This window comes from Eublepharis macularius, chromosome 12 (assembly GCF_028583425.1).
Source record: "Eublepharis macularius isolate TG4126 chromosome 12, MPM_Emac_v1.0, whole genome shotgun sequence".
NCBI lineage: Eukaryota > Metazoa > Chordata > Lepidosauria > Squamata > Eublepharidae > Eublepharis > Eublepharis macularius.
Genome location: NC_072801.1, coordinates 63,211,286 through 63,231,203, shown reverse-complemented (window position 1 = coordinate 63,231,203; position 19,918 = coordinate 63,211,286). Strand labels below are relative to the sequence as shown.

The 19,918-nt window shown below is 47.7% G+C and overlaps 3 protein-coding genes across 3 annotated transcripts; 2 read left to right on the top strand and 1 right to left on the bottom strand.

Moving 5' to 3' along the window:
- Positions 1-216: 216 nt before the first annotated feature.
- CORO1A (coronin 1A) lies at positions 217-12,570 on the top strand. The gene is made up of 11 exons (XM_054995042.1): positions 217-291; positions 1,427-1,629; positions 5,258-5,380; positions 6,015-6,144; positions 6,279-6,463; positions 7,040-7,159; positions 8,952-9,056; positions 9,358-9,503; positions 9,592-9,649; positions 11,338-11,553; positions 11,683-12,570. The coding sequence occupies exons 2-11, from the start codon at positions 1,432-1,434 to the stop codon at positions 11,785-11,787; spliced, it is 1,386 nt and encodes a 461-aa protein (XP_054851017.1). The 5' UTR covers positions 217-291; positions 1,427-1,431; the 3' UTR covers positions 11,788-12,570.
- A 671-nt stretch (positions 12,571-13,241) lies between these two features.
- BOLA2B (bolA family member 2B) lies at positions 13,242-16,232 on the bottom strand. The gene is made up of 3 exons (XM_054995432.1): positions 16,110-16,232; positions 14,698-14,795; positions 13,242-13,533 (listed from the first exon to the last, which is right to left on the bottom strand). The coding sequence occupies exons 1-3, from the start codon at positions 16,182-16,184 to the stop codon at positions 13,431-13,433; spliced, it is 276 nt and encodes a 91-aa protein (XP_054851407.1). The 5' UTR covers positions 16,185-16,232; the 3' UTR covers positions 13,242-13,430.
- Positions 16,233-16,774: 542 nt separating this feature from the next.
- Positions 16,775-19,583, top strand: SLX1A (SLX1 homolog A, structure-specific endonuclease subunit). Its single transcript, XM_054995431.1, has 7 exons — positions 16,775-16,885; positions 17,342-17,548; positions 17,682-17,733; positions 17,846-18,175; positions 18,646-18,779; positions 18,917-19,004; positions 19,315-19,583. The coding sequence occupies exons 2-7, from the start codon at positions 17,376-17,378 to the stop codon at positions 19,420-19,422; spliced, it is 885 nt and encodes a 294-aa protein (XP_054851406.1). The 5' UTR covers positions 16,775-16,885; positions 17,342-17,375; the 3' UTR covers positions 19,423-19,583.
- The last annotated feature ends 335 nt before the right edge of the window (positions 19,584-19,918 follow it).

Genomic DNA, 19,918 nt, shown 5'->3' with positions numbered 1-19,918 from the left:
GGAATCTTGCTTTTCTGCCAAATGCAGGTGACTTAGAGAAGGAAACTCTCCATAACTATATTGTGGGAAATACTTATGGGAGAAATTGAGAGAAAGGGGTGGTGGTGGAAGATGGAATAGAAACATGGAAGAGAATCAGATGACAAGCAGAGATGCTGCTTGCTGTGCGCTGGCCCTTTAAGAGTCCCACCCTCCCAGCTCTGACAGGTCCAGGGCGATGGCTCTGTTAAAAAGCTCTGAGCGGCTTCATCTCCAATTCATTGTGTGGCACATCCGTTACAGAGGCTGCAGGTGAGAGCTTGGGGTGGAGGGAGGAAGGACTTTGGGTTGGGATCGGAGGGGAAGAAGTGGAAAGTGTGTGTATGTGGGGGGACACTTGCTCACAGAGCAGGAGGGGGTTCTTCCATGGATTATTCGTTCATGCCTGTAGCACTTTCCAGCGTGCAAAGCAGTGCATGGTCTTGATCTCCTTCATCTTGCACAGAACCCTGTGAGGTGGGTCCCACTCTTAATTCCCATTGTAAAGACCGGGAAACTGACGGACGAAGCAGGCTTTTCCCTCTTGCCAAGGCTCTTTTGATATAATTTGGTTGATGCTTCAGATTTTGCTGATTTGCTATACTTAGAATCAAATTTTCCTCCCTGATCAAAATGGCTAGCAACTCTAGGAAGATGAAGGTTTTTTTTAAATGCCTGTGTAGTGTACTGGCTAAAGTACTGGAACACTGGTCCAATTCCAGTTATGAAACTCATAGACTAGCCTGCAGCAAATGGCTTTACTCCAACTTAATCTACCTCACAGGGTTGTTGTAAGAATGGGACAATCCCTTGTGCACCTCTGCCCGCTACACCGTGGAAGGAAATGAAAGATAAGAATATGTTGAATACTTAAACTTTGCTTGCCCTGTGCAACATGTGGCATGGCTCTTTTGTTTGAGCTATCCAAATAATGACAGCCTGCAATCCTACACACATTTACTAGACAGTAAAGTCTTGGGATTTATTTCTGAGTAAACATGCTTAGGAGTGCACTGCATATTGTTAATTAAAACATGTAGGCACCTATGAGTAAGGTTGCCTGTTCTCTGCTTGTGGAACTCACTGCCACTTTGCAAAACATGCACAGCGGTGGATTAACCAGCCAGTTAGGGGGGGCTGCAGGGGTACAAATATGGATTAATTCACAGAGAAATCCCCCAAGACAAGCTTGCAAGAGCCTCAGTTCTTTTGCAGCTGCCTGAAGTTGAGGTAATGTCACAGGGAAAGGCAACCAACAGTCGAGGGGGGAAACCAGACTTCACGTATTGTCATGGGCTCAAACGTCTGAGACACATTAGTGGGGCAGGCGGCCATTAGCAAAGCATTGGGCCTTTAATTTGGGACTGGCACTCCTACTAATAGCTCTTCTTTGTCAACTCCGTGGCAGGAACCATGAGCCGGAAAGTCGTGAGGTCTAGTAAATTCCGCCATGTCTACGGACAGCCTGTCAAGGCCGACCAGTGCTACGATGACATCCGTGTTTCCCAGATGACATGGGATGGGAATTTTTGTTCTGTCAACCCCAAATTCCTGGCCATCGTCGTAGAATCCAGTGGGGGAGGTGCCTTCTTGGTCCTGCCATTGTCCAAGGTAATTAAAAAAACCCACCCCACCCCACAAACGTCCTCCTTGAAACGTCCTGAGCGCCTTCAGTCTCGGTTCCCACTGCTGCCGTATGCCTTTTATCCCCCCTCCCAATAACCTATAGCATAATGTGTAAATCTAACTTCTTTGTGGTGTCTCCCCCCTCCTTTGTGTTTCCGGGGAGCCTCGCAATGGTGGCAAGGGGTGGGAGGGACTGGGGAGTTGTGAAACTGCCGAAACAACAGATCTGTGACACTTTTTTTTGCCTTAAATGGCCTGAAGTTTGAACCTGCTGCGGAAACAGGGCCCAGAGAAGGGGAAGTGGGTTTGGGGCAGGCAGAGGGGGAAGGAAATGGGGAGAACAGTTGTTAAGCTTTCCAGCTCTTGCCCTGCTTTGTCTCTGCCTGTCCCAAGTTCTCTTCTCACCCCTCTGCTGAGAACCCAGGAGTCCTGGTGTGTGCTCTCTCTCTCTCTCTCTCTCTCTCTCTCTCTCTCTCTCTCACACACACACACACACACACACACACACACACACACACACACACACACACACACACACACACACACACACACACACAGAGCCTTTCTAAATACATACAAATGAGGGCCAGAACATTGTGTTTTCACATAGGCCTTGCCCCCTTTCTGGTTTCCCCCCAGTTAAACCTGCTAGGTTCCTTTCCTGTCACAGAGGAGCCATAAGATGGCCTCCCGGGCCCCTGCTTTCATAGCATCTCATAAAAAGACCTCCTTACACTCCTAATCTTAGCCCTTTCTTCGGAGGCCCTAGTTTCTGAACAGGGTCGTCATCCTCCTCAAAGATTCAACTGTGTGAGTTGGGGGTTGGCTGAGAGAAGCAGCTAAGTTTAGGCTTGGGATGAGCCACAGCCTCTTTCTCTAGCAAGGACCTGGCCTTGCCCCCAGGATATTGGCATCTCATGACTTCAGCGTGATAGATCTAGGAGCGAGCAGCGGATTCTCACTCCTCAGAGCAAGCGAAAGGGGTTGCGGGGAGGAGAGACAGCAGCCAAGTGAGCCTTGCCCCATCCAGGGACAGCATCACAGTCGTCTGAAGTTCCCCCACCCAGCTGGCCAAGTAGCCTTCCACAGTGACCAGCTTCCAGGTCACCCAGGGTCCCATTCCAGGAGATGGTCCTCAAGTACCAAGCAGACCATCTTGGTTGTCACAGAAGGGGGAGGAAGACACATTGCACCTCTGTCGCTAGCAGTGTGAAATGTGTGCATGGGGGGGCCATGGGACACCTATCAGGGATGGATGGAAAATGTACTTCGCCATCCTGGGGAGGGGGCTGAAGCTCAGTGGCAGAGCATTTGTTTGGTACGCAGAAGGTCCCAGGTTTGATCCCCAGTGTTGCCAGGTAAAGGATCTTGGGTAGGAGGGGATGCGAAAGGCCCCTGTCTGAGACTGGAAAAGCCCTGCTAGTTAGAGTAGATAATATTGACCTTGATGAATCAAGGGCCAGACTCAGTATGAGGCAGCTTCATGTTTTCATATGCATGCCTTGGGGCCAGGCTAGACATCATTTTTAAAAAAACTCTACCCTTCTGTTCAAAGAACCCACGCTCCCATTCTTCCATTTTATCTTCAAAACAACCCTGTGAGGTAGTTTATGCTGAGTGTGTGTGTGGCTGTCCCCAGAGAGCTTCACAGATGACTGCAGATTTGAACCCAGATCTCCACAATCATAGTCTGATTCCATCACACTGTACCACACTGCCTCCTAAGATGATGCCCAAACTACATGTCTAGGATTCCAGTCCCTGCACTCGAGGGTCATGAGCATGTAGGCGCTTCTTTGCACATTACAGAATACAGAGGTAGGGTCTCCACCCTGGGCCTTTTGTAACAGTTAGATGAGAGTTGCTGGTTCTTCTCAGTTCCTGCATGTGCGTGGTGCCCAATTCAGATCTGATTTGTAGCACGCATGAAGAAGGGGCTTCAGTCCCACTCTGTGCACAGACGCCATTGTCCTGATCTGAAATGGTCCTGGAAGGCATGATTTGGCCATCTGCGAAACCCCCGCTCAGAAACAGCCAAGGCTCGGCATCTCTCAAAAAGTTGCTGGGATGGCAACAATGGCAGCAGCAGGTTGTAAGGCAGTGACAGGCGCCGCCCCGGATGCACAGGGCTGCCAAGTCCCTGGCAAAACCATCACCCCGGACCGCTCTTGCGTCTGTAACTACAATTTGGTGGGCAGAAATCAGCCAGGGAAGCCAGCAGCTGAACAGGAATGCCTCTGCACGTGATTCCGCTCAGTAAGAAATGATCTATAAAGTGAACAGCTAAAAATAAATATTCAAAGTGACAATATCAAGCGTTCGAGTGGCTGCTAAAAGCACAGAAGCAGGGGTGGCTGAAAAACTGGCAACCCTACAATTAACTCAAGATTGTGTAAGAAGCATGGTGTGGTTGGGAGGGGGGTTGTGAGGAAGCCCGGAGGGGGAGGCCATGTGCATTCACACAAAGGATCTAACTGCTCAGCTGGGAAGGAAGGAAAGCAGAAAAATCAGGTGTTTTGCTAGTAAATCTGTTAGGAAGAGCATAAAAATCTATAACGTTAGCCACAGGCACCTAAAATTGGTACTGTGGACTGGCACCCAGCTTGTCACAAAAGGTTCTTCTCCTTTGGTTCCTTGAAAATGTTGTTGCTTCTATGCATTATAAAAAAAAAAATCACTCCCACCAATGAAGTTTCAAGTTGTGTGTCTGTGTGCGAACGCAATCTGTTTGGAAAGGAGTGGAGATCCCAGCTCTAAAAAAGGAAACACCGATCTAGAAGACAACGGAGGGCCCAACCAAGACGGCTTGCAGCAGTGTTGGGTCCTTTGCTAGAGAGTGTCATACTTAAATCTAGCCTTGCGCATTGCTTGCCAAGAGTGGAAACCACAAGACACAATTCCTGTTTATTGTGTGGCTGATGGAGGCACCGGAGGCTTTTTAGGGAATGGTGGGTACTTTGCCTGTAAGGCACCCCAGTTCTCATAGGAGATCTGAGATCCAGAACTCTTCCTTCCAGCTGCTCATGTATGCAAATTAGAGGGCAAGGTGGGAGAGAAGAGAATGTTTCTGTACCTTTCAAGATGGGGTCATCCCTTTACATCGCTTGTGCTTCTACCATGTGACCAGAAGGGGTCACCACCCGCCCCCCTGCCCGGCCCCAGCTGACTTTAATGAGGCAACTGCTCAGGGCTCACAGTTGAAAGTAGGGGCAGTTCTTTCAGAGGATAAAAAACCTGCTTCTGAAAAGAAAGAAAAAACCCTGCCTTTACTTGCAACTGTGAGCTGATCTGCACCCTGATCTGGAGAGCCCAGGTAAGCCTAATCTCGTCGAATCTTGAAAGCTAAGATGGTTTGGCCTCGGTTAGTAATTGGGTGGGAGACCTCCAACAAAGACCAGAGTTGCAGAGACAGGCAATGGCAAATCACCTCTGTTAGTCTCTTGCCATGAAGATCCCATCAGTGTTGCCATAAGAGAGCTATGACTTGATGGTACTTTCCACCACCACCACCAAGTAATCTGCACCTTCCAGCTGAGGAAGAGTGCTGTGTCATTCAAAAGCTTGCATACTTCTTGGAAGATATGATTGTCTCTCCATCTTCCTACTCTTGCAGACTGGCCGCCTGGAAAAGTCCTACCCTGTGGTGTCAGGGCACACGGCCCCTGTGTTAGATGTAGAGTGGTGTCCCCACAATGACCATGTCATTGCCAGCGGAGCCGAGGATTGCAACGTTATGGTGAGTGGGAACTTAGTGGATTAGTAAATGGGGACCAGACTAGTTAAGTGGCATAGGCTGCGGAGAGAGAACACGTAGTGGGTGTAGCTTACATAAATAGCTGGGCTTAGATAAGCAGGTAGAGTTTGGAGACAGAGAAGATCAACAGGGTGGGGGCACAAGACAGTAGGGCAGAGATGGGGAGAGGAGGGGGCCATCAGATGAGGAAGGGATGGGGGCTTCCAGGGAGAACAGGTATCAAACTGGGTTTTACTGGAAATGAAATGGGAATGGTTATGCAGTGAGAGTTCTTATGCATTCTGAAAAGGGCTGCTCTTGGGTAGTTTTCTGTCCCAAGCCCCTGAGTCTAAGAGGCATGCTTTACAATCTCTTGCAACCTTGCGGAAGATGGTGTGTGTGTGGGGGGGGGCAATCCAAATGCTGCCTCCTGGAATCCTCTGGAGCATGTCAAGGGACCCTCTCTAAGCATCTCCCAAGAGATGTCCTCAACCAACCACAAGGTCTGCATGTGGAGCTGGGCCAGCCTGAGAAATAAGAGTGTTGGCTATATAGCAGGAATCAAGGCATTACTAGGTGGGACTGTCACGGCTGCCCTGCCACTTCTGCCCTCTGTATCTCTTTCTTGTTTTTTCAGGTCTGGGCGGTGCCTGAAGCTGGCCTCATCCGGTCCTTGAATGAGCCCCTGGTGACCCTCGAAGGCCACTCCAAGCGGGTGGGGATTGTCTCATGGCACCCAACAGCGCAGAATCTCCTGCTCAGCGCAGGTAATGAGCAACAGGCGTGGCTGGCTGCACCGGGTCACAGCCTGACCCAGCACAACGTTCCTCCTCTCAGATCTATTAGTTTTCAAGCTGCCTTCATCTTTGTGGTCTTGCTTTTTTAAAACCTTTCTCTACAGGATGCGATAACCTAGTGACTGTTTGGGATGTGGGAGTGGGGCAGGCATCGATCTCGCTGGATGACTTGCACCCAGATGCCATCTACAGCACGGTCTGGAACCAGGATGGTTCTTTGCTCTGCACGGCCTGCCGGGATAAACGCGTCCGGCTGTTTGACCCGCGGGCAGGAGGCAAAGTTGCCAATGTAAGTCTGACTCGCAAGCTTGATCTGGCAGTGCCAGAGGATGCCAATTTGGACCAGTGGGGAGACTGAAAGGAAATATACCCACAAATGCCTTGTTGGAGCAGCACAAAGATCTAGCTAGTCCACCATTTGAACTCCAGCAGTGGCCCTAAGGAGGCACCAGAGAGCCTAGCAATCCCTTCTTCTCTGGCACAAGCATATGGTTAATCAGACTGCCTCTAAACTCGAAGGTTTCACGCACAGTTCAAAGCCATTTGTATGCATCTCTTCCATGAAATTGTTGCATTATTCTAAAAAATAAACACCGGGTTGTGACAACATCTTCTGATGTTTGTCGAAGTTCTGCCTTTTGCTTTTCCCGTACTTTTTGGTACGGCTAGATAACTTCCAAGTTCTTAATGCTTTGGAGAAAGAGGGCAAGATGGAATCCTCAGAATGATTGGGGATGGGGAAGAGAATTGGGCTGAGCCCCCCACCCCCCACCCCAATGCACAGGAGTTTCAGAGCAGCAGGCCCAGCTGGAGTGGGTGTGATTCATATTCACACCACTTCTGTGTTTCTACATCTCATCAACAGGAGCTGCCACGTCCCCATGAGGGATCACGTCCTGTCCGGGCCGTTGTGGTGAATGACGGGAAACTGCTGACCACCGGCTTCAGCCGTATGAGCGAGCGACAGGTGGCTCTATGGGACCCGGTGAGAGAAAAAAAAGAGAGGCATGCTGCTTAAGCTATGTACAGATAAGTTTGGGGGGGTGTTATGGGAGTGACTTCTGTCCCATTGGCTGGAGCCAGAGAACACGTACCCTTTCGGAAAGAAGGGATTTTGAGAGAGGAAGGGACTTGGATATGGGCAGCAATTGCTGGGGAGAGGAAGGCAGCATGAGCACTCATGGGCTATGGGATGTTACATAAAAGGAAAAAAATACAAAAAGATACTGGGATTATGGGGCAGACGACAATCTAACATCCAAAGTCATGTCACAAACAGGATCTTTGATAAAAATGTAGTAGCGATAGTAGATGTGTGTGTGTGGGGGGGGAGGATTTGGTTTTAATAACCACACTTAACATTTACAGAGCCCTTTGGAGCATTCAGGGCACTGTATATATATTTATTTATTTTTATTTTTATTTTTTTCAATTTATATACCGCCCATCCCCAGGGGCTCTGGGCGGTGAACAGTTAAAATGGATAAAAACAAAAACTAAAATCAATATACAAATAATAAAACAAATTAACAAGGTGCAGTGGTGGGGAGAACCTTCCCCACCCCAAAGGTGGGAGGCCGACATGGCACCGCCCCCTTCAATCACCAAACGCCTGGCGGAACAGCTCTGTCTTACAGGCCCGGCGGAACGATAATATGTCCCGCTGGGCCCGGGTTTCCATTGACAGAGCGTTCCACCAGGCTAGGGCCAGGACTGAAAAGGCCCTGGCCCTGGTTGAAGCGAGGCGGGCTTCCTTAGGGCCGGGGACCACAAGTAAATATTTATTCACTGATCAAAGTGATCTCCGGGGAACGTACAGGGAGAGGCGGTCCCGAAGATATGCCAGTCCCAACCCACTCAGGGCTTTAAAGGTAAGAACCAACACTTTATTATTTCAGCCATTCTTGCAATAACTCTGTACATCAGGGGAGATGATCCCTGTATTGCTAAATAGGGTGGAGGAGAGACTGTCCCTGAGAAGGACTTGCCTGTGGCCACCTAGTGAGTAAGAGTCGAACCAGAGACTTCCTGCTTCAAAGCCTGGGCCCAGCACACAGGGGATCCCGTCAGCAGGATTTGTCCTTTGAGCAACAGCAGAATCCCTTGATCGCAGTGGTTAAAATGGCTGGGCTGCGAATCAGCACTCTGCTAGCTCGAATCCCACTCCTGCCATGAGCTCAGCAGGTGGCCTTGGGCAAGCCACTCCTCTCAGCCCCAGTTCCCCAGCTGTACTGTGGGGATGATAATAACGCTGGCTTTAGAAAAGCGCAAGAGTCTAGTGGCACCTGTAAAACTAACAAAATTTGTGATAGGGTATGAGCTTTCGTGAGTCACAGCTCACTTCTTCAGGTACAGCTAGAATGTGAGTCCATCCGTCATTATATCTTGGAGATTGGAGTCATTTTGGATGCCAAATGGCAATAGCCGGTGAATGACAGTAGCATGCATGACTGGACTGGGTGGGATATGCAGAGGGGTAGTAGGTGTGGAGAAATCAGCATTGGTAATGAGACAATTCTCCATTCAGTCCAGGTGGATGCATTGTCTTGAGCTTCATGATCAGTTTTTGTCCGACTTTGTTAACTGCTGTGAGAGGGCACTAATCTGTCTAGAAAAGTGGTATATAAGTGCACCGTTGTTGTTGATCCAGGACGTTGGCATGTTCTGTGAAAACAGAATGATCAGTCTTCACTTCAGTACCACAGGCTCCTTGACCCAGAGTTCTCGGTTCCACCCTGCCCCTTGGCCTTTTAATTCCTCTTCCCTTTGCCCCACAGAGGAATCCTGAGGAGCCCCTGACCCTTCAGGAGCTGGACACGAGCAGTGGGGTCCTGCTGCCTTACTATGATCCAGACACCAACGTTGTTTACCTGACTGGCAAAGTGAGTCTCCTGAGACGAGTGAGATTTGGTCTGGGAGGACTGTGGGCAGAACCAGCAAAGATTTCATTCAGAAATGTGTAGCAGGAGGTAGACATTATGCACCACAGGGAAGAGAGCAGGGGGATTCTGAAACTGACATTTCAGTATGGTATGGGAATCAGAAACTGAAATTGGGGCGGGGGCAGGAAAGCCTAGCGTCCCTTGGTGAATCTCTTTGAACAGCATCGCAGCCTACAAGGCGAAAAGGACTTTTCATGCAGGGAAGAACCGACCTGCCACATTTTCCCCTTGTCCTCTGCAGGGCGACAGCAGCATTCGCTATTTTGAGCTCACAGGAGAGGCTCCCTTCGTACACTATCTATCCATGTTCAGCTCCAAGGACTCACAGCGAGGCGGGGGATGGATGCCGAAACGTGGCCTGGATGTCAGCAAGTGTGAGATTGCCAGGTACGGTCTGGAAGAGAAACACCTGCGACTCTTGGCTTCAAGATGTTTCTCCTCCCCCTTCCTTGAATGATACTCTTGTCCTTTTCAGGTTTTACAAGCTGCATGAGAGGAAATGTGAACCCATTGCTATGACAGTGCCTCGGAAAGTAAGTCAGGATTTCTGCATTCTTTCGAGTTGGGGGTGGTAGGGAAAAGCAGTCTGGGTTCTGAAAGTCCTGCGTTTCCTTGCGGGATGGTGGCGGCTGATTTTAGAACAGTAATTCAAAAGCAGTAGGACAGGCTACACTAGCGTGGCACCAACAAAATAATTAATTCAAGGTGACTGAGAGTTCAAAATACCTACCTAGGGAAGAATCTGCCTGCTGCATCTCTGCATGATTGTATGTTCTAGGCCTGTCTCCTTTCTGCTATCCTCCCTTAGTTATCTTGTTGCATTGCATTTAATTCCTTCCTGTGAAGAGATGGGAGTATTACTTATTTACTTTATTTACACCCTACCTTTCTCCCCCGTGGGGACTCATAGTGGCTTACATCACTCTCCTCTCCTCCATTTTATCCTCACAATTCTGTGAGGTTGGTTATGCTGAGAGCATGTGAGACCCCGGCCGAAGGGAAGCCAGTAAACTTCCTTGTCGGAACAGGGAACTGAAGCCGGGTCTCTTGGATGCCAATCTGACCCTGTAACCACACCACACTGGGTCTCAGTTACCTGCCTTTGGAGAGAATACTCCTAGAACAATAACCATGCAGAGCTGTAACGTGAGCTCCTCTGAGGGAGTACATCTTATTCCTAATTATTCTGAAAGTAAACCTTGACTATGAGGTGTGCTTACAGCTTTAATTTTAGAAAGTAAGCGTGATTCCACTCTCTGTAGGTTGAGAGAACAGTGCCTTGGGAAGGTTTTGGAATGGGGGGTGGGAGAGATTATTGGGATCCAGGACTCCTGGTTCTGTGGAAATTTTAGACGTACAAAGAATATTAAAAGGTACGGAGAAAGACAGAATTCTTCAGCAAGGATGCTGATTAAAGTGGGGCACATCTAGAATCTAGGATGCCTGCCATCTGCAGAGACAGCGAGAGCACGGGCCGAAAGATTTATGGGTTAGGGCACATGAACCAGTCTACTAGCTTGTTTATTTAAAACATGTGTTAGCTGCCTTTCCACCTTACGGCACTCAAGTCTACTAACAAAAGACGTGACACATAAAACCTACTAGTCTCCTCCAAATCTGCAATCTTTTTGGGAGTGCTGAGAACACCGAACTATTGGAAAGGCACTAACAGGGCCCACAGATGAATCAAAGAGCTGGGTGAAGACGAGCAGCTTCTCCTCTCCTGGTGGAATGGCTTCTTTTGCCTGAGGGAAGATATAAAGGTTGCACTTCGGACTTGCATTGAATCTCATTTGTTACTGGCTAATTTTATAGTGGGGGACTTTCTTGTGCACATATACCTCTATCTGGGAAGGGCATTCAGATATGGCTTTATGATCCAGTGCCCATTTGAAAACGACATTTTTGAGGGTCTCTTTCAAATATTGTAATATAAAACAATAATTTCATCCCATCTGGGAGAAGCGGTGGCTGCTAAAATTCTTAAAAGGTAACTGAGAAAAGACTCCCTTTATCCCTGAGCCTACTCTCTGCTAAAGCTTTCCCTGCTCCCATTCCCAGCTTGGGAGAGACTTTTCAGGAAGTCCTGGGAGCAGAAGAGGCCAAGAGGCCCAGCAAGACCCCACTTCTTGAAAGTCAGAGAAATGCTCTCCTTCTCCTTCAAAGGAGTTCTTCTTTCTTGTCCTCCTGATCACTCCATATTTATGTATTTGATCTGCAGTCAGACCTGTTCCAAGAGGACCTGTATCCTGACACAGCTGGGCCAGACCCTGCTATGACGGCAGAAGAATGGCTTTCAGGGAAGAATGCTGACCCCATCCTGATATCGCTTAAGGATGGTTACACTCCCCAGAAGACCAGAGAGTTCAAGGTCAACAAGAGCCTCCTGGAAGGGCCAAAGAGAAGCCACCTATCCCACGACAGGGTACAACAGGGGGTAAGGAAGGAGAGACCCACAGATATTAAGGGTCATGGGCTCTGTGTGGGGCACGGGGCTGAGAATATATACTTGGGAGGAAGAGGTGCTGCGAGTCATAATCGAAGCTTATCCTGTGACCTCTTGTAGGGTTTGGGTTTAGAGCAGCTCTCTGAGGATCTGAAGCGGCTGCAAGCCACTGTCTCCGAACAGGAACGGCGCATCTCAGAACTGGAGCATCTCGTGAAGAAATAGGTCGTCTTCGCCCCTTCTCCAACCAATTTGTTTCCCCATCGGTTACATCGGACGATTTCAGCCGTCTTCTAAAAAGCCCTCCATTGTTCATGGGTGGATCCTCAGGGCATTATTAAGCTCCACCCACCCCCAGACTCAGGGCAGAAAGCAGGTTTGGGAGGCATTTGCCGGGGCTGTTTCCCACTGCAGCTTGCCAGTCAGATAGGCTGTTCTTTTGCCTAGACAAATGCTGCGTAAATGCCTAATTTTCCCCTAGAAGTCACTCAGTGTATCACCTTGCTATGCTTCTGGGAAATTAGAGGCAGCCTCTTCCTAAATTCCATAGCCCACCCTTTCCCTGGGTGATTATCTCCCAGAGGTCAGGAAGGAACCACCTTTTTTATTCTTCCTTTGCAATTTTCCCACCACAATGGACTCCCTTCCCAGAACTTTGTCAGGAAGTATCCTTCACTATGGCTTTAGAGAACAGGGCTTTCATCATGGTGATTAGCCAATGGCTCAATCAAAAATACTTTGATAAACTAAAATTGTGCCCCTAACTATGTAGCTGATTTTAAAAAACTTTAAAAAACAATTATTTTTATTTTTAAAAACCCTGCCGATGACAAAGCCGTTTTTAAACAGAGAAATTCTTCCCCCCCCCGAGTAAGAACGCCTCTTCCACGATGCCTGCTGCAGTAAAATACATGCATCATCTCAGAATAAAACAGTCTTTTCCCTTTTAAAACTACTGTTTTTTCTAATATGCATATTTATGCAGATTGATTAAATAGATTAAAAGAACTATTTGACTTAAGATTTATTTGAGTGACAGCTGTAGGTTTGACCTATCCTAGTGCCAGTTAGGTTTTTACATTAGCCATCGCCTGTGGAGCTTCCAGGCAGGACAGACATAACACCTCCACAATGAACAGGGTTTTCCACACCCCAAACCCAATCCAGGGGTGCTTGCCTCCTAGACACCACTAGAGGGCAGTAAATGTAAATTTATTATTGACATGCAAATCCATGCAATAGGGCAGCATTTCACTTCAATTTTCAACACTGTCCCAGGACTGCGAGGGAAAGGGCGGGAGGGACTACCCTCTCCTCCTGTTAGAGCCTGGAGCAGCATTACAGGTTCCTGTGTACCAGAAAGAGGTTCTGTCTCTGGATATTGTCTGGCTGCCAGTCTAATTCTCTTGGGGGGAATTGGAGCAATGTCTGTAAACAGCTGTCACTAGTGTTTCTTTGGGCTCACAATGAAAGTCATTAGGACAGCTCAATCTTCAACTTCCTAAACGGACATTTTAAAACAAGCAATCAGGCTGGAAGAGAAGGGATCTCTCACAGACACACACAGTTATTCAGCCAAGTCAGTTTCCAGATCTTCCATTAAAAATGCACTCTGAGCTTTTAATGTGTAAGTTTAAAAAAAATCTTAACAACCAGAGAGAGCCAAGACACACCTCATATACCCAAGGAACAATTTTTATTTGCTGCTGCAAGCTTTCTTTCAAGTCCTCTTAGCTTTCCCGGGCTGGAGGTGGAGGGGTGGCTAGTGCCATGGACGTGTCCTACATCGGCATCATATATTCATCCCACTGTTGACTCCTCTTCTCAAGGAGCTATTCTGGTCTTCCTGTCCGAAGAGGGTGCAGCTCTCACTTGCCTTCTTGTTCTTTTGCCCACTGTTCTGGCGTTAGAGTTCGCTGCTCAAAGGCATGGATGTGTTTCAGCTCCTCTGCTAAGACTTCATTGACCAGCCTGAGGGCAGTGGAGGAGAGAGAGTGAGTGAAATGGTAGAAATGGAAAGAAGTGCAGGAACACATTTTTGTGGTCTCCTGCTTCTAGGCAGATTGTGGGGTCAGCCATACAAGTTTCTCAAGACCCACCTGGGTCATATGCAGTGCTAGCAGCAACATCAACCAAATACGATGTGGCAGACTGACATTAAAGAGGCCAGGTGGATCTGGACTGGATGGCTCCAGTCTAAAGGAATGCACATAAAGATGCATATGGTTGCTTTTCAACACAATGTTTGAAATTTTGCAAATCAAGTACTGGTGAAGAAGGTAAGGGGGTGGTGTAGCAAAAGCTGAAATCAACACAGTCTGTATTGTAACACCTGTGCTACTGAATTCAAAATATATCTGGTTCTGGCTGTGCCACCAAAATCTGGAAAAATTGCAGAGACAGGCAACTAAAACGACCATGCGACTGGAGAACCTTCTGTACCCCAAAAAAGCCTGATGTGTTGGTCTCCTTCCTCCCCGCAAAAGCTGCATCTTAACAGAGGAAGATATAACAGTTTATATGGAAAAGTTAGGTGGTTTTTTCCCACCCTCTTTTCTAACACTGTAAGTTAGGCATCACCCAGTCAACACTGACTGGCAGTAGTTCATCTCAGACAGAAGAAAATAATGCTTCCCACAACATATAATTACATCACAAAATTCACTCCCATAGGAGACGACAATGACCAGTCTTAGACAGCTTTCAAAGCTGATTAGATAAATTAATGGTGGATGGTCCCTCCAGTAGCCATTGGTGACAGAGTCTAAATTAAACTTCCACGCTCAGAAGCCACATGTTTTTCAATTACTGACTGTTAGGGAGCAACAAATGGAGGGCTGTTGCCTTCATGACCCAGTTATGGGCTTCTAAGATGTACCTGGCTGGCCACTGTTAGCAACAGCAGGCTGGACTTAATCTAACAGGACTCTTGGGTAGAAAAATCAGACTCAAAGGGGAAAATAAATGAACTGAGGACAAAAATGAGAACCACAGCATTGAAGTTCATAAATTGGAGTTTTCTATGCTTTTAGTCTTCGAGATTATGAATCCTAAAGCACAGCCAACATAACTTCAGCTGTCAAGAACAGTTAATAGCTCCCCCAATGCAATATATGTTTACAAAGTTCCACTCACCGGTGCCGCTGAAGCAGCGGTTTTCCTTGGAATCGTGGGGAAACTACCAGGACTTTGAAACTTGTGGCACAGCGTCCAGGGGTTGTGTCTTCCACCTCCTTCCGTGGCAGAGGGAAAGGAAGAAATTTAACACTGTTTGGAAGAAGATCTTTCATCCCCTTCACTGCTAATGCACCTGGGATATTGGCATATCATAAACTAACTTGGTGAGAGAGGAGAGTTTGCACACTTGGGATATGCGTTTGAGAAACAGATGGATGCACACAGGGGACCAAGGAAATGGAGAAAACAAAAATGTTAGAGAGGATACTGATCTGTATTTAATCATGCAGTTGTGAAGATTTGTCTTTACTTGTTTAGACTACAGGCTCAGCTTTCTCCTAGACAACAGTGACTGAAGTCAGGTAACAGAAAATAATTCAAAACAACCAATAAAGAATAAAGTATTTTAGAAAACTATCAAAACAAGCTAGTAAAAACAAAAGAAGCACCAATCAGCAGACCTCCTACCCTAGAAGTCCCAGAGCCCTTAAGTAATCTTTTTTTCACAGGGAACAGTGATTTCTACTGATTTCCCAGCCGACTGCAGATTCCATGTTGCTCCTATGCTCTTCTCAAACATTCATTAACCCTTAGGGAGAAGAGGTTCAATGGACTACAAAACTAAATAAAGCTCAAGAACTGGTAAGCCAAATAAGGCTTCAAGCCCAAGAGTGCGAGTAGCTGTGGAGTCTGCAAAAGAGATGTCCAAGGCCAACGAACTACCAAGTAGTTCTCCCTTTACTCTTTCAGGACGTGTGTATGTATTGGCTGGACAAGCCCAGAGGCTTTTGCACACCATTACAGGTTATTCCATTCTAGTTCTTCCTAGGATCACACTGCAGCATTCGCATGCACTGGCATGCTATTTCTTTACTCACATTCCTGAGCTGGAATCATACAATTTTTAGTTATACATTGTTCCCTTTATCCAACACACCTGACAAAATAAAGACGGTATTTATAACGTTCCCAGGAAGAAGAAAACAGCCCTGAAAAAAGGTCCCCATTCCTGTTCTATGCTTAAGTTTACGCTCTGACTACAGTTGACAGGTCCGGATTGGAAAATTCTGGAGATTTTGTAAGTGGAGCCTGGAGATAGCCGGGAGAGGGACCTCAGCAGGGTGTGGTGCCGTAGAATTCACCCAGCCATTTTTTCCGGGGAACTTCTGTCTATGGCCTGGAAGCCAGTTATATTTCCGGGAGATCTCCAGCCCCCACCTGGAGAGTGGTAACTCTAACAACCGATCCGCTTACCTAGCTGTGCGTGATATTAAACACAGCAGGGCTTACCTCAGAGCGAAAGAAAAGGATTTTGTAGCACAGGAATAACAAGGAACGAAAAATAAGAGATCCCTGTAAAACTCTCTTACCACATGTTCGGCTTCCAGGCCCTGCAACAGCCGCTCCCGCAAAAACTCCGCGCTGAGAACAACCGGCGCCTCCATCCTATTTACCAAGACAGCGAAGAATGAAAGAGAGCCACCCCCGCTCCATTTCCGCCTATGGACTACGTCACATCCGCCTGCAGTCGTAGTTCCGTCTTCTTTAACCAATCAAGGTCAACGACATTTTGATGTTCCTTGAACATCTTTTTTTAAGTCGTAAATTGTCACACGGTAAAATAATAATAATAATAAAATAATAATAATAATAATAATAATAATAAAAAGGAAAAGTGCGGTCCTCCATGAGCTCTATGGTGAGGTCCCTCTAAGCATTGCCCCGGAAATTAAGACCAGAAAACCAAGTCAACTATAGACCGGAAGGAGGAACTGAGATGAGGTGTGGCTGAGGACTTTCCGCAGCTCTATGGTTTTCACCTCAGGGCATTCTATTTCCGCCCAAGCGTTACGTTTTTTCCGACCTTTTCTACTCGCCCACATGACGTCGGCCAGTTGGGCGGGATACCTCTGCCCATTAGCCAATGGGGAGAAAAGGAAGGAAACAATACAAACAATTTCGAAGAGCAGTTAGTGGGGCCGAGGGGGAGGGTCCAGTTCGTAGAAGGGCGCAATGCATGATGGGAGTTGACAAGGAAGCCGAGAGCGTGAGGTGAAATAGGGAGACCGGCGTTGGAAAGGCGCAGGGGCTGATGGGAAATGTCAGAGTTTTAAAGCCAGGCTCTGGACGGAGGTAGCCTTGCAAGGTAAGGAATGCTGAAGGCTTCCATCAGTTTTCCCTTGAGGAATGCTTTTGCCCTGTGAGATAGGCAGAAGTTCAATATATGTAGTTCTTCCCATGCCTGGAGATGCTGGATTTCTGCAGCTGTTAAAGGTCCAGGAGTTGTGCCAGGATAAGCTGGGACAATCCCCAACAGGGTAGACCAGAGGGTGTTGGAGTCGAGAATATAGGGTTGCCACCTTTGGGTCGGGAAATTCCTGGAGATTTGGGGTGGGGGGAGCCTGGGAGGGCAGGGACCTCAGCAAGGCAGAATGCCATAGAGTCCACCCTGCAAAGAAGTTATTTTCTCCAGGAGGACTGATCCTGTCATCTTAAGTCTAGTTGTAATTCCAGGAGATCTCCACTCCAGGCCCCACCTGCAGCAGAGATGTTAAAAGAGGGCCCGGCTCTTTTAACACATGTTCTTTTTCTCTACTCCCAGATCTCCCACCCCTGCTGATCCCTCTGCACCAGATATGGTGGTAGAGGTGTGCAGCTTCTTTGGAGTCTACCTTCTGTATTGCACCAACCCCCGTTATCAAGGTCGAGTTTATGTTGGCTTCACTGTCAATCCTGAACGACGAATAGGTCAGCACAACGCTGGGAAGCGTCGTGGAGGGGCTTGGAAGACTAGTGGCCGTGGGCCTTGGTAATTCCTTTTCCTGTCTGCACATTCCTCCCACGCATGTCTTGCTTTTGAGGCACTCTACTGCATGCTGGGAATTGGACCTTGTGAGCTGTGCATACTGGAAAATTGAGTTTCCCTTTATCTTTCCTCGTAGGGAGATGGTGCTGATAATCCATGGCTTCCCCTCTGATGTGGCTGCCCTGCGGGTAAGGCGTTCACAGGAATTGATTTCCCTTAACAATGGGATATTCCTCCCCTTGTTAACTTGTCACAAACCTCAGTGCCAAACTGATTTCCTATTCCATCATTCTGATACAGTTTGAATGGGCTTGGCAACACCCGCATGCATCCCGCCGCCTTACTCACGTCACCCGCCGCACTTCACGGGAGCGCCAGTTTGACTTCCATCTACGTGTCTTAGCCCACATGCTCCGAACTGCCCCTTGGTGCCGCCTGCCCCTCACCATACGTTGGCTCAAGCAGGAATATCACAAAGATTTCCCTCCGGGCTTGGAACCTCCCTTACACATGCCAGTGGCATTTGGTCAAGTCCGTGCTGTTAGAGGAACCAGGGGGGTGAGACCAGAGCCCTCAGAAGAACTACCAGCGACTCCGAAACGTTGCAGTGTCTGTCTGAAAAGGTTCCAGGTATGACGTAGACTCTGCAGCATCAGTATTCTTCAGCAAGAGAATAGAACGGAGAACAGAGGGGCTAGAAGCCAAGGCTGTCGGTTGATTTGAGGTTTCCAGGAAGAGAGTTTGTTTTATATGATCATAGAAATGACTAGGTCCAAAGGGTGTGGTGGGAGAAGTTGGACTAGAATTGGGCGGGGCTGGGGGAGAATATGGATGAGAAGTTGGGGCACTCAGGTGACAGGCTGAAATCTAATAATACTGTCTCAGACAGTCCTCTGTGCCTGCGGTTCCCAGGGTTAGGGAGTTTGACTGCAAGCGAGGGAGCAGGCATTGTATTTCTTCATGCATCTGACCAAGTGGCTTTAAGTCCTTATGCTGCAGCTAATCTGCTAAGTCTTTAAAAGTGTCACAAGTCTCTTTTGTTCTTCTTGCGACAATCCCACACCCCACTGTAACTGGAATCTTTCATTCTTTCTTTACAGGAGGGGGACGAGGACATCCCCTTGCGCTGTTTCCACTCTGGGTGCTCCATGGCTGCTCATATTATTTGCCTGGCCGAAGCTTTCCTACAGAAAGAACCAGATCAGTTCTTGCCCATAGAAGGGCAATGCCCCAGGTAAACAACTCCTCCAGTGCACTGGGAGAACTAAAGAGGTGGCAAACTTTGACACCAACTTTTCCTCCCAATTACCACACCTGCTTATTCTTCTCTCTCTCTCTCTCTCTCTCTCTCTCCCCCCCCGCCCCCCTTAGCTGTAAGAATCTGGTGCTCTGGGGAGACCTGATTCGCCACCATAAGGGGTGCTATGGAGATCTAGAGGCTGACCCAACCTCCTCCCAGGTAAAAGTTCTTCCACCAGAATTACTAAGCCTGTCTTTGTGTTGGAAACTTCTCTATATATATATTGTGCTCAAGCAGGTGCAGTACCATCCTTCCATTATTTAAGCTCCTCTAAACTTTTTTTTTGTAATTCTCTGTACACGCTTTCTTGGCTCCTGTTCAGCAACAATAAGAAAACCTGTACAGGTGAGAAGATATCCTGTCCTTGCTTTGTGGTTTCCATCATTCCCTGCCTAATGTCCATTAGTTTTACCTTGAAGTCTTTATTGCATCCCATGTAACTGTCTGCCCCTTTTTTCATGGTCTGCAGGAACACTGGGCCAGTGAGCTGAACTGTGAAGAAGTCAGCAATAAAGTGGCTGATAGTGACACCTCTCCTTCAAGACAGTGGATGATTACCCTGGATTCTAGCAGTTGAAATGACTTTTCCTTAAGCCCCAACTCCTCTTCCTGGATGGCTGGCAGTCTCCTTCCCTCTCTTTCCAGCTGGACCTGGGCCTTTTAAACTTTTCACCCCATAATCATGTTTCCAAATGAGAAGACTAACTTAATTTAAAGTGGACCAATTAAATAAAGAAAATGAGATGCAAACAGGATATCTTTGAAAGGAGGAAGGGGGTGGGTGGGAGACCAGATGCTTAAATAGTCTGAATACATAATCAAGAAGACCTCCACCACAGACTGCCTATCCTCAGACAGGACACTGGAAGTCCTTGTGCTCTATGAGAGTTGCCTGAGTCATGCCACTGAAATTCAAAATGCCAAACACGTACAGCACAGCCAGAATGATAGAGAAATGTAGCCCACAAATCCTAGTGTATGGAGGTAAAGATGATTATTAGCAATAAATAGTTATAGAGTGCACTAAGCACCTGAGTTGGGTAGAAAGGCAGTATACAAATGTTTTAAATGAT

Bases quoted from the DNA above. Each gene is read 5' to 3' on its own strand.
- BOLA2B (XM_054995432.1), bottom strand. From the start codon at position 16,184: ATGGAGGCGCCGGTTGTTCTCAGCGCGGAGTTTTTGCGGGAGCGGCTG. The intron at 14,796-16,109 runs GTAAGAGAGTTT...CTGCCACGGAAG, and splicing joins GCCTGGAAGCCGAACATGTG to GAGGTGGAAGACACAACCCC. The intron at 13,534-14,697 runs GTGAGTGGAACT...CACTGCCCTCAG, and splicing joins CCGCTGCTTCAGCGGCACCG to GCTGGTCAATGAAGTCTTAG.
- SLX1A (XM_054995431.1), top strand. From the start codon at position 17,376: ATGGTGGTAGAGGTGTGCAGCTTCTTTGGAGTCTACCTTCTGTATTGC. The intron at 17,549-17,681 runs GTAATTCCTTTT...CTTTCCTCGTAG, and splicing joins ACTAGTGGCCGTGGGCCTTG to GGAGATGGTGCTGATAATCC. The intron at 17,734-17,845 runs GTAAGGCGTTCA...ATTCTGATACAG, and splicing joins CTGATGTGGCTGCCCTGCGG to TTTGAATGGGCTTGGCAACA.
- CORO1A (XM_054995042.1), top strand. From the start codon at position 1,432: ATGAGCCGGAAAGTCGTGAGGTCTAGTAAATTCCGCCATGTCTACGGA. The intron at 6,145-6,278 runs GTAATGAGCAAC...CTTTCTCTACAG, and splicing joins GAATCTCCTGCTCAGCGCAG to GATGCGATAACCTAGTGACT. The intron at 9,650-11,337 runs GTAAGTCAGGAT...TTTGATCTGCAG, and splicing joins CTATGACAGTGCCTCGGAAA to TCAGACCTGTTCCAAGAGGA.